Below are 12,182 nucleotides of genomic sequence, written 5' to 3'. Positions count from 1 at the left end.
ACCAACAAGGTGCCCTTCCAGCAAAGGGCACCTAGACGCCTAACAACTATGATTAGTAGTGGAAAGGAAAACTTTCCAACTTAGTATTTCTCGCATGTGCATAACATGAACTCCGATTTAAGCGGTCAAAGTAGTTCCACACATAGTTATCAAGGCGTCGCCTAGGCGTCCAGGCTCCTTGGTCGCCTTGGGCACCTTACCGCCTTGGCGGTGTCGGCTCTAAAATGCCATGGTCGGCTTGCCGCCTTGATAACTATGGTTCCACACTTCCACCTAAGTTTTGTAATCGTCATAAATTGTATTAAAATATCTTGTTTCATTCCAAATCAATCAAAATTTAATGAAGTTTAATTGGACCTCTGTAAGCCATTGAAGTGACATGTGTTATGTTGGTTATGGTGGAAGAGGTAGTAGTCAAGAAACTTAATTCGATTTTAACAGATTCTTTGAACTGTAATTCATGAAATCAGGTATCAATTGTGTCAGACCATCAGTTAACATGGAGGTGGAAGTAGTCAAAAAATTTACTTAGATTGTTAATAGATGTTTTGAACTACATTAATTACATGAACTTTAGCAAAAGCGATCTAAGTACTTCCATGTTTTCCAGTACAGCTTGGTAATTCTGTATTGAAAATATAACTTTCACTGAAGTTGGCTTACATCTGGGTTTCTCTAATTTATCTAAGGCATATAAATACCATGTCGATTCCAATAGAAGTTGAATTAAACCAGCAACTGACATGGGTTTCAACAAGTTTCCAGAAGTACAGCAAGACCCCAACCCACATCCAAACACCACTCATACATATGACAGATAAAGGGAGAAGTATGACAAGAAAAGACACTATAACAAAAAAAATCTAACTGAAGTTGAAAAACTTAAATGTTAGGCATGTATTAGAACGAAATCAGACACAGAAAGAAGTGATATCATTGAAAAAGAGGAAAATACCTCAACAGGCCATCCATCTACTACAAACACATCCAATGAGTAGCCATCGGTTGTCGAAAAGACATGTGCTTCACGGATGTTCAGTCCTATGTCAGAGAGCAAAGCAGAGAGCTAGGAGACCACGCCACAAGGTTAGAAGCTTCATATAACCACACACTAATGTGATTATAGAGTTAACAAAAAAGGAAGAGAAGTAACTCCAAATTATAGAATTAACACCAATTAGTTAATGTGACATTTACTATGTTTCAGGGAGATTCAGTATATCAAAAATTAATGATCATGAAAATAAGGCTCAGAAAAACATTCAAAAATAACTACTTAATGATTATGCCAAACATATTAAGAGAGTTCACAAGCTAACATCAAGAAAGGAGTTTTTAAAATTTGAAGGAAAATGTGAAAAGAAAAAAAGGGGGAGACAGCAGTCTGTAAACAGAAAATATTAGACGAAACAAATAAACCAGGGAGCTTGTCTTCAACAGGATACTTTACAAAGTACAAACAAGAGAAGAACAATGGTGATATCCAGACTACCTGGCTGAGAAGTTTGGGCTTGTCAATAGTAGAAAATACAACTTTGTACACTGGAACTTGGAAAACTTCCTGCCTGCACCATCATATTCACGGACAGAGAACGTTACTTCCCCCTCATAGGCAAATGAAAGTACCCATAAAAAATGCATCATATTTGAAAACCGAAGTGTTGTATTTGGAAAGCCAAAACATGTAATCATACTTGCCTAGATATATCAGCAGCAAAATAAGATGGACTCCACAAGGGCAAAATATACAACTCTCTACTATTGTAGCATTTAGAGAGGTTTAAAAATCCCACTTTCTCACTATTTCCTGCATTTACATTAGGAGAATGAGCAGGCACAAGTTGGGTCCTCTTTGCCTGCTTATATACTGGGCCTCAACTCTAAGCACACACCCAGCCATGACCTAGTGGGCAAAGGATGTAACCTCAGACTGAACCTTAGCTGATTTTCATTGAAAAACTCAAAGCTGAAGCATGGCAGCTCCTTCTGGGTTCTTTATCTGCAAAGTGGGAGCTTAGTTTGTGCTCAAAATTTTGCAGACAAGTTGCCCAAACAACCCTGATTTGTGCTATATTTTATCTGAAAATAATTAGTCTGACACAATCAACAGGTCAATTTTGGTCAAGCATTGGGCAGCTGATGATACTATGAGAAAAAGTTAAATACATGTTATAGTACCATATGGTTTATTTTGGCTTCAATATTTGACAGATGACCAACCCCATGGTCCCCAGTCTATCCAATGGTAGCCCTGTACTCAATCTGATGTCTGGACATTAAATAGGAGAAAATTCACTATAAGCTGGGTCACGAGAATTGACATGTAGACAAGCCATGGGGAATTCTCTCTATCAAATGGTTGTGTTGACCAAATCAGCTCCCATGTGGTAGAAACAGACACAATTACTCTCTAGCGGTACTATATCTGTCTTGGATATGCTATAAGTGCAGATTCATGGCTGGTGACAGTGTACCCAGTTCAGTAACCTAGGCCAGTCCAGGTTGGGATTGATAACTTGCTACAAGCAATCACCATCTCCATCACCAAAGATATTGTACCCATTTTTAGCTACCTTAAGGAAACAAAGAATGGGAGAAGGGAAAATGATGTTGCATATCTGATATCTTTTAATTGTCTGGCCCAGAAGAAATAATAGCTTAAAAAAACCTCCAGTAGTTTAAAAAAATAAAGAACAAGAAAAAAGATATTTACCAACATAAGGTAGCCCTAAAAGGTACTTTCCACAAAAAGCTTCTGTAAAATACCTTCTCTCCATGTCCTCAGCATTCTTTCTAACATCCAAATTCAAGTCCCCAAGCTTTGAGCAAGGTTCAAAATCAACCTCACAATCCCCATTTCTACTTATATCAATAGTCCAAAAGACAAAACAAAAGAAAAGAAACCTTATCAATAACAGTACGAGTAAAAGGATAGAAAGACAAACTCTTAAGAACTTTGTGGCATGCACATTTAGATGGAAGGACCATGAGGGGAAAAATTACCCAAAAAAAAGATATCATAAAATTAAGGTTTCATAAAAATGGCATACCTCTTCTGTGATGACACAACTCCTTCATGTTCAACTCCTTCAGTATGACACCTTGAACACTGTTGTAGATCATCATTTCCATCCCTGCTGGTTTGTATAGTCTTCCAAGCATGGCAGAAAGACAGTTTTTTAAATGAGTATCTGAATAACTATCTTTAAAAGGGAAGAAATTAAAAAAAAAAAAAAAAGTAGCAGAAAAAGATAGCTATTATGTATCTTTGCAAAGAACAAAATTGAATGAAATAACCAGCATCCTACAACAGAGATTACTGAACACAAAAAACAGAAACAAGCAAATAATTAAATGCTAATATTAACAACTAAACATCTAGCTCAGATGAGATCATCGAAAGAAAAAGGAAGATTAAAACTCAAACAAGAGATATCATAAAAGGCCAATCATGTAATGAGAAATAAGATTTGCCCTACTCTTTCATCATTCAATGTGCTCTAATCAGATCATTTACCATTCGCATGGCCATTTCGACAGTTAATATGTCTACTCAGCATATGAGTAAATCCCAATGACTGATGAGAATGAAGAAGAAAAGATGAAAAACTTTTTGTTCTTTGGATAAATTATAGTAAAAGGTTGAAGATCTCTATAATTTATATATAAAAAAGGGAGAAAGAACACTGCTTGATGGTGTAGCTGGCGTAGTTTCCATGCAGCCTGATTACAGCCATTAGATTGGGATAATTATTTTATAGGCCATTGAATCTAATATAGGTATTAATTTAATACTTAAAAACCGATTTAACAGGTAACCCACTACTACTACTTCTTCTTCACAGAACATCTTTTTCTCTTCTTTGCAGAAAACAACAGCCCCACCCCATCCTCTGCAACCCACCGACCCACCCTCTGCAACCTCAGCCCATCCCTGTTTGTCCTCCCAGCTTCACAGACCTCAAATCACGTCAACCCCCAGCCCTCGGGCATTGCGATAACCTCTAACCCACAACCTCCCACAACTGCTTATGCTGCTGCTCCGATGCACACTACCCTGCTCACACCCATGAGACCATTACCCATTAAAAAAGATATCTAAACCCTGCAGAGCCTCATGTCGATCCCCCGCACCTCAGATTTCAGCCTCTAGTCAACCCCTGCAGCACGGCACTCTGCCTCGCGTTGATGGGGTCAATGCATCTCTGCAACCCTCATCCGTCATCTAGCACTATCTCTGAATCGTGCATAGCTCGCTACCATGCCGCTGTTTTGCTCGCTGGCACAACCAAATCTGTTTTGCCGTTGTTTTGCTCACTGCCCTGTTGCCCCATCGTCATCTGAAACCAGCCCCTGTTATCTCCTTCTATTATAACCCAAACCTCAAATCTCAACCCTGGCATCGCAACCCTGTCAGAATCCTTCGCCCTCTACTGTCGCACCCACCCTGGACATTTCTCCACTCCTGTGCATCTCTGGTTCTGCGCAGAGATGCCCTCCATCAGAGACTCCAGTCTTCGCATAGATTGGCCAGCCTTGTCATCATACCACTTGCTTTGCCTCCATAGCTCTGCATTGCAACCATAATCCATAGCCCACGTCATCGTACATAGCACACTCATCATCCCCATCGCAGGGGTAGGGTTGGGCAATTGCAGAGGGATGAGGTTGGCTGGTTGAACTGGCGCTTTGTGGGAGTGGCAGTGTGCGATTGCAGCTGCGGTATGCAATTGCAGCATGATGGGGTTGTTTGCGGGAGAGACAGCGGCGGCTTGCGGAGCGAAACAGCAAAACTCAGAGGCAGCAGGGGTACTGGGCTAATAGGTAGTAGCTACAAGGGATGCAATCATGTACTTGGTGAAGAAGCTGAGGTCGGACATGGGTGAGTCGGTGCATTGCAGGGGGTGCTGTAATCCAGGGTGTGTGGAAACTGCACCAGCCATGCAACCAAGCAGCATTCTTTCTCCCATAAAAAAAAAGACCAATTTTTTTTTCTTTCTATAAAAACTAATTTTGACTGATTGAGAGAAACAAGCCAAGGCCATGTGACCCCCACTACATCAATGAAACTAAGAGAAAATATCTCATATATATGGAGCCGGAAATTAAGAACCCAGAACAAACAGAGGCAAAATACCTAAATTCGACAGGTCTGCCAATGTGAATTGGCTTGGCAACAGACCAGTTTGTCAGTGAGCTCCCAAAGTTGGGTCATATAATGCCAGATGATCTGTTGTGAACTTGTGATCTTGAAGAAGAGTGATAGCACTCAGAATTGCCTTCAAGGTGCTACAACTGGATCCCATGATGGATGGCTCAGGATGAAGTGCTCTCGCTGAAATTGCTTCAGCCATTTGTGCAACTTGTATAAAAAGATGAATAGAAGTAGCCATTTTTCTAAAAAAACCTGAACCTACTGCTACCAGACTGGACAACATGATCTGGGCCATTTAAGTTGGCTCTTAAAGGTTTGTCAGAAGCAAGGACCACTGAACATACAGTCTATTAGGCAATCTTAGTGCTGAATAAGCAGAGTTTGCAACAAGTAAAGACCTTGTATTATGTAATTCATGGTCAGATTCATATTTGTCATGGTATCTAGGCAACCCTAGGCGTTGCCGCGTTGGAGGGGAAAAATCAAGGTGATACCAACAATGCGCCTTGACGCCTAGGCAACGCTTTGACAACTATGTTAGGATTCCCTAGCCTGCACCATTGATCTTTTATCTACCTCTACAGGAACTCTTGCCCAAGTAGAGATGACTACAGAAGCAGGGATGACTCATGGTATGGCCAAGAGGTTTTCCCACCAAATGCTCTTCACAAACAGCAGAATCTAAATTACCTGCCTGCAAAGATGACTTGGATATGTTAAAACGAAGTGTTAGACTAGGCTACAACTTCTATTTTGAAGTGTCCAGTTAACAAAGCGAAAAATGCATTAACATATGATGGTGTCTCCTCCTCTAGTTTGCACATGATGCAGCTATCTACAATATTGATACTTCAATAAATTAGGTGGTTGAGGTCCATAAGGATTCTGTCCAGGAAGTTCCCCTAGAATCTTCCACAGAACATGGCCGTAAAAATGGAATTCAAGTACCTCTCCCCACTGACTTCTCATGGTGTGTCATGAAAAGACCAGACTTAAAATACACCTTTAGGATCTTAACTCCACCATCAACAGTCAACCACCTCACAGTCAATTCCATCAGGTAGTTACGAATTCAAAAGTTAAAAGGGATATAACTGTATGAGCAACTCGTGTACATACCCATGGAAAGTCTATACGAAGAATGTAAATACATTACGGGAAGAGGGAACCCAGGTCTAACTGGACTCCATGATTACAAGGGTACTTGTTCTTGTACTGCTTTCATGTGTCCCTTGCTCACCCGAAACCCAGGGGCAGGGGGGTTGCATTACATTTAACTAGTCCACTGATTAGAGTTAAAATTTTACCTAGCCCAGTTAACTTCTTCTAAACTCAAGCCACCAAAATGGGAATTTGAGAAGAGATGAAAAGCTTCCTTATTTCCCTTCAATAATGTCTTTCTTTTGCAAATGCACCAACACACAACATACAGTATCTTCTATCACAAGAAGCTGTCTTTTCATCAAAAGACATGTAGCCATGACAAAAACACCTAATTATATACAACTATATTCTGGCCCATGATTGAAATGAACTCCTTCAAGTCATCCAAAGATATCTATTAATTCTACCAATTCATAATATCATATTACTTTCGAAATACAGGGACCATATTTTTTTTCTTTTCTGGTACCAAGGGGGACCATATAATGTTGCCAGCCCTAAACTCAGCAAAGTAGTTTATGGTTAACTCCCAGTAGAGAACCAGCCAGTATATTCTACGGCATAAATACCACAACTTCACCAACCCCATCCAATGGTCTTCCAAAAATTACTGTGTTTGTTGCAAGAGCCCACCTTGTCACTGGATCTGTTATAGGAGTCATCCTGTTCTTTCATTATCCCCATCCAGAAAACCATTCCAATATGGAGATTTGACATATCTTGTCATCCAACCCTGACCTCCAAGCTAAATTTGACCCGAAAAATCCAATGTAATCATTCAATGCTACTTTGAAGAATTAATTATTGAATAAATACCAATAAAAGTTAATTTTAGCAAATCAAATATGTGAACAAGGTCTAGACTCTAGACATGCAACTGAGCTGAAACAATTGCATAAACAAGAAAGCATATTATATTATCAAAACTATAAAGCAAAACAAAAGAAAAAGTCCGTTGAATTTCTATCAGAAAACACAGAAGTTCTATAAGATATAAGGTACATGATAACAGAAGAATTGTGTATACTCCTGACGTGCTAACAGTATCCCTGCATGTGACAGCATGTTTCAAATCTAACATTTTTTATGCGAAGTGGCAATTTTCTGGGCTGGAGAGAAGGATATTCAAGGTAATTGCTATTTAAATGGACCAGGTGGTAGCACAAGAGTTTTTTCCTTTATTTGCACTAATCTTGGAATAGATTATGAATTTCTCAAACCCCAAACTTGAGAACCTTAGCTGGAACCAGGATGCATCCAAAAGTAACATGTGAATTTTAATAAAAGAAGGACCTTTTCATCATTCATGGACTGGCATAGATTGAACTTCCCATTGTCACTATAGATTATATAGATTCAACATGATTAATGGTAAGTCCATGGCTGAATCGACAAATGCAAAATATATTGGAAGTCTAACTGCACCAAAGTAATCAAAAGAGGCCAAATCATAAGAAGCTAACACGAATTTCCATATATGACTTCATAACACCTTTCTGCAATATCTGTAGAAAGTGGTAGAGGAAAATAAGAACATGAAGGGTCATCATGGATCATTGATTACCACACAAAACCAAAAGTTGAGAAAATTTCCTTTTGAGGCACTAGTCATCAATAATTGTCAATTAGTAGGGGCTAAGCTTAAGATACTAGAAGGCCAAAAAAGTGGCGAGTCCACTACATAGATCAAAAAGGTTTATCCAATGGCCGAAAGATTCTCCACGGTTTCTAATTTCTACTAAAACCAAACATAAGCAATCAAATATCAATGGTGTGTTTCTTTTTCCCTTGCCTTTATGGGAGTGAGAGAAAATTATAGGTACATTCATAATTTGAGGATTACCAGAGATGCTCCTGGAAGTTGCCATAGCCTGCAATCTGCATTCAGCAGGCAACGAGGTCATCAAAGCACTTTCGACATTTTAACTGAAATAATTTCTCCCTTCATTCTCTTTTTTCCATACATTCAGGATGATCTTTCCACATAAAGCAGTCAATCATATATTGCTAAATTAGTTTTGCATAATTTTATTCTTGATGATGAATATATGACAAGGATCTATCCACAATCCATGTGATGTGGCTCATTTTAGTTGTAAAAGGAATCTCTAGTACTGATGCAGCAACCGTCCGACAGAAAGACTGCTAGGGTGCACATCCAACTTTAAGCCGTAGCAAAACTCTGGCAGCTCTTGAAAGTTAGGAATATAATCCTCCAGCGTAGAGCTCATTCTTTGAAGTATTCGGGTGGAATAATAAACTCGATGTGTTCAACGTCACAATCATCATCAAGAGTAAAAATGTACCCAAGTGGTCTTCTGCAAGGGTATCATTGACTTCTTCACCCTCTTTCTCAGCTTCCATTATTGTAGTAGATGCTTGTGGAATTCAGAGCTGCTCTACTGTGGGATGCAGTAGGGAAACCTGGGTGGGATACCAAGGTTGGAGTTGGTGGAACTCCTTCTCCACAGTTTAGGTGAGAGGCATGAACATATCTTTCTCTTTCCCCATCTTCTTCAACTATTAAAGGTTTGTTCTCTAGTTTCAGAATCACTGTGGTCTAACCATCGGAATGATCTGAAATTTTAGACTTGTTCCCCTCTTTTAATTGATCCTTTGACCAAGGTTTGAGTCATATCTGAATTGCAGATCTTCCTCTATTGGGTTCCTCTCAATCTGGGTTCCTAAATGTCCTGCAATTCTGGATTTACATGAGGTTTTTCGAAGCTAATCCCTTAGGTGATTAGAATACCCCATCAAGTACCAACAGATCAGATATTATAGCAAGAAAAATCACTATCTGGAAGTTCAGCAGAAGCTTGTGTTTGGAAACTGCACATTTATCAGATTGTATACGAGAATGAAAAGCAGCCACTAATAGCGTTGCATCACATTCTTTGACAGATTAAACAATGGAAGCTGTCCTACTCCAAGAACACAACAGAGATCATATGTTTTTCTCTAACACAAGAACTTTTCGCATTAACTACTTGCACATCCTCCGTAACACTCAAGTTGCCTTCATCAATTTTTTCCCAAGGAAAATTCATATGAACACTAACCTCCCACCCTTCCTCCCTAATTTTTCCCCAAGGCTCAGGAGACCTAAAGGCAAGGTCTCCACAAAATATTCAAATCTGATAAGATACATAAGAATTCTAAACAACACCTATTCAAACTAATGAGAAGTAGTACCTCCATGTATCGAACGTGGAACACTGGCCGCTTTTCTGGATCCTTTGCTAGAGCAAGAAGCTTTTGATGCAACAACACATCTTCCACTCTATCCATGTCGACGTCTAGTATATATCTGAAACAAAAAAGTTTGTCACACCATACTATTCAAGGTCCATCCCCTAAGCAGCGTAATAAAAGCAGAGACAGAAACGAAGCGCCCATATTTATTACGACTAAAACGGACAATCCATGGCTAAGCCTACCAAATCGATAAAGGGGCAATCGAAGCTACAATTCTACCATTTCTGTCTTCAAAGTGTGAGTCAGTCACATTCTATACAGCGCTCCAACTTAGTGACAACCATTTCCAAATTGAAATCCAAGAACAAATACAAGCAAAGAGGAATTCTAATCTTCAGCCATTAGATATATCTAATAACAAAAAGGCTCAGCCTCAACTGCTGAATTCACAGAGACCACCTAGAGTCAAAAGATCCAACAAAACCGAACTGAACTCCAAAAGTCGAGGGAGATTAGATAGGACGAGAGTACCTAGAAGGCAAGCGATTGAAGTGAGCATCCAACTGCTCACGAAACTCCGGATTACACGCAGCTTCCTCATTTCCGTTCTCAACCAACCGGTTATAAACATCGTTCCTTATATCATAACCACCGAAACCCCCGAAATTCCTCGGCGGTGACGAGCTCTCTCCAACACCTTCAAACAACTCCATATCTTTTCTGAACTATTTTCTCTCTTTCTGTCTTCGTTGAGAGCAAACTACCTCCCTCTCATCACTAAAACCAGAATCACATCGCAAGTCACAACCAAAAAATATAGAAGACGAAAACAGGACAGCAGAAGACTTGGAGTCTTGGAGATGAAGAGAAAGAGAAATGATGAACAGAAGCCGGTCAGCGACACAAGAATCATAGACGGTAGGGGAGAATCGGAACGAACTCTAGGATAAGCTAGAGATTTCCATGATGGCCAAGGGTATATCCGTCCTCCACTACAGTAGCAGACAAGCTTCGTCACGATTTGAAGAAGAAAATAGTGAGAGAAAATAAAGAATGTTTAAGAATGTCAGCTTTCGTGTGTTGAGGTCCTGAGGACTTATGAGAGAGAGAGAGGGAGAGCTGTGAGTCTGTGACCTGCGAGAACTAGACAAGTAGAAAGCTCGCGATGTGTTCCTATCCTTTATTTTTTTGTCTTCTTTTTTTCTTTTTTTTAAAGGAATTTAATTTTTTCCTTTTATAAATTATTTTCTTTTTCAGGGACTTGTCAGAAATATAAAAAGTGAAATGGATAGGGTTCCAACTTGCAATGCAAGGGATGGATCATGGATGGAAGAGAAAGAGATCTAAGAAGAGGAGGTAGCAAGACACGTGTAATGTTCCAGAAACGGCGGAAAAAAAAAAAGAAAAAAGCGAATCTGTGTAATTTTCGTATATACCTATACCCATGATTTGCATCATTAATTAATAATTATAATGGGACAGAACTGGACTCATTTACGATACTACCCTGGGATGCCATCTCCCGTCTCTATATTGGTTACAGAAGACTACTAGCCTCCTAGGATATCCATTCCCATCGTACATGATCATCTTGTATCGTAGAAGGGGACCGGTTGGTTGCCGTCCGTTTCGTTCCGTTCTTTCATCGGTTGGTCAAAGGAAAACGCGTCTGTTTAATGGTAATTATGATTGTGGTCCCAATCAATTAATCTGAGCCGTCAGAGCTTGTGAAACCGGTTCTCCTGTGTGGGCCACGAGATTAGGGTTTAAAATAACAGAACCGGGATCCAGATAAGGTCTTAGTACATTTCGATCCAAATCAATCCTGACAGATTTTGATCCAAATCCAAAAACGGAATTGGCAAGTAATAGATCAGAATTGGCTAAAATATGCTCTAACCTTAATAATCTAGCAGTGATCAATTGATCCGGATCTATATTGGTCGATTCTGATCCAATTGAATTGATCATTTGATCTTGATACGTGATTCTAGTCTAGATTGACCAGAATCAATCGGAAATTGGCCCAATTTCACCTGAATCCTAAGGCTCAGACGATTCTTGTGATCCAATTCTGAATTTTAAATTCATGACTACGACCTTTTCCCATGTTGATGCTAAAGGATAAAATATGCATATGTACCTTGGGGGGAGTCGAGCGTATTGTATTTTGATATCAATTTATTAGTTAGCTTTACCGAAAAAATAATTTTATTAGTTAGGCAATTTAACGGTAGCATGAGTTAGATTGGGACCACGAGCACATCTTTTTGTTCAATTTTCTTTCCTCTTCTTTCCTTTCCTTTTCATGCGTTCCAAACACTGTATTGTGGTCCTATGGATCATGGATCATTCCGTGGGTGAAAATGCCAACGTCATGTATATGTGATGTCACAAGGCCAATCAGCTATTTATTACGAATTTTTCTTTTCTCAGGTTCCTACCCGATCAGGTTCGTAGGTTCCTCTCATAAGAAAGGCAGAAATGACGATCTCGCCCCACCCAGGTAGTGTGTTCGGACAAGGGGTGAGGTCATCATTTCCGATCTCTTATGAGAGAAACCTACGAACCTGACTGGATATGGAACCTGAGAGGAGTTAAGTCCATTTATTACATGGGGAAAAGTTACATGCGAGAGACACAAGGGCCCCGCCTAGACACAATG

The 12,182-nt window shown here is 39.6% G+C and overlaps 1 protein-coding gene across 4 annotated transcripts in view; it reads right to left on the bottom strand.

The window, feature by feature from the left end:
• Window positions 1-12,182, bottom strand: part of LOC122669489 (serine/threonine-protein kinase STY46-like) — a 59,305-nt gene that overhangs the window by 36,651 nt on the left and 10,472 nt on the right. For 2 of the 4 annotated variants that reach the window (XM_043866258.1, XM_043866259.1), the window contains exons 1-6: window positions 10,049-10,630; window positions 9,515-9,629; window positions 3,051-3,151; window positions 2,740-2,859; window positions 1,493-1,565; window positions 956-1,066 (exon numbers count right to left, since the gene is read on the bottom strand). In XM_043866258.1, the coding sequence (XP_043722193.1) occupies window positions 956-1,066; window positions 1,493-1,565; window positions 2,740-2,859; window positions 3,051-3,151; window positions 9,515-9,629; window positions 10,049-10,230 (702 nt within the window). In that variant the 5' untranslated portion in view covers window positions 10,231-10,630. Of the gene's footprint in view, window positions 1-955; window positions 1,067-1,492; window positions 1,566-2,739; window positions 2,860-3,050; window positions 3,152-9,514; window positions 9,630-10,048; window positions 10,631-12,182 lie in introns of those variants that run through there. The other 2 variants (XM_043866257.1, XM_043866260.1) reach the window with 2 other exon arrangements.

Source organism: Telopea speciosissima, chromosome 7, assembly GCF_018873765.1.
Source record: "Telopea speciosissima isolate NSW1024214 ecotype Mountain lineage chromosome 7, Tspe_v1, whole genome shotgun sequence".
In the NCBI taxonomy this organism is placed as follows: Eukaryota; Viridiplantae; Streptophyta; class Magnoliopsida; order Proteales; family Proteaceae; genus Telopea; species Telopea speciosissima.
The sequence above is the reverse complement of the archived record's forward strand: the minus strand, read 5'-3'. Positions and strand labels throughout refer to the sequence as shown.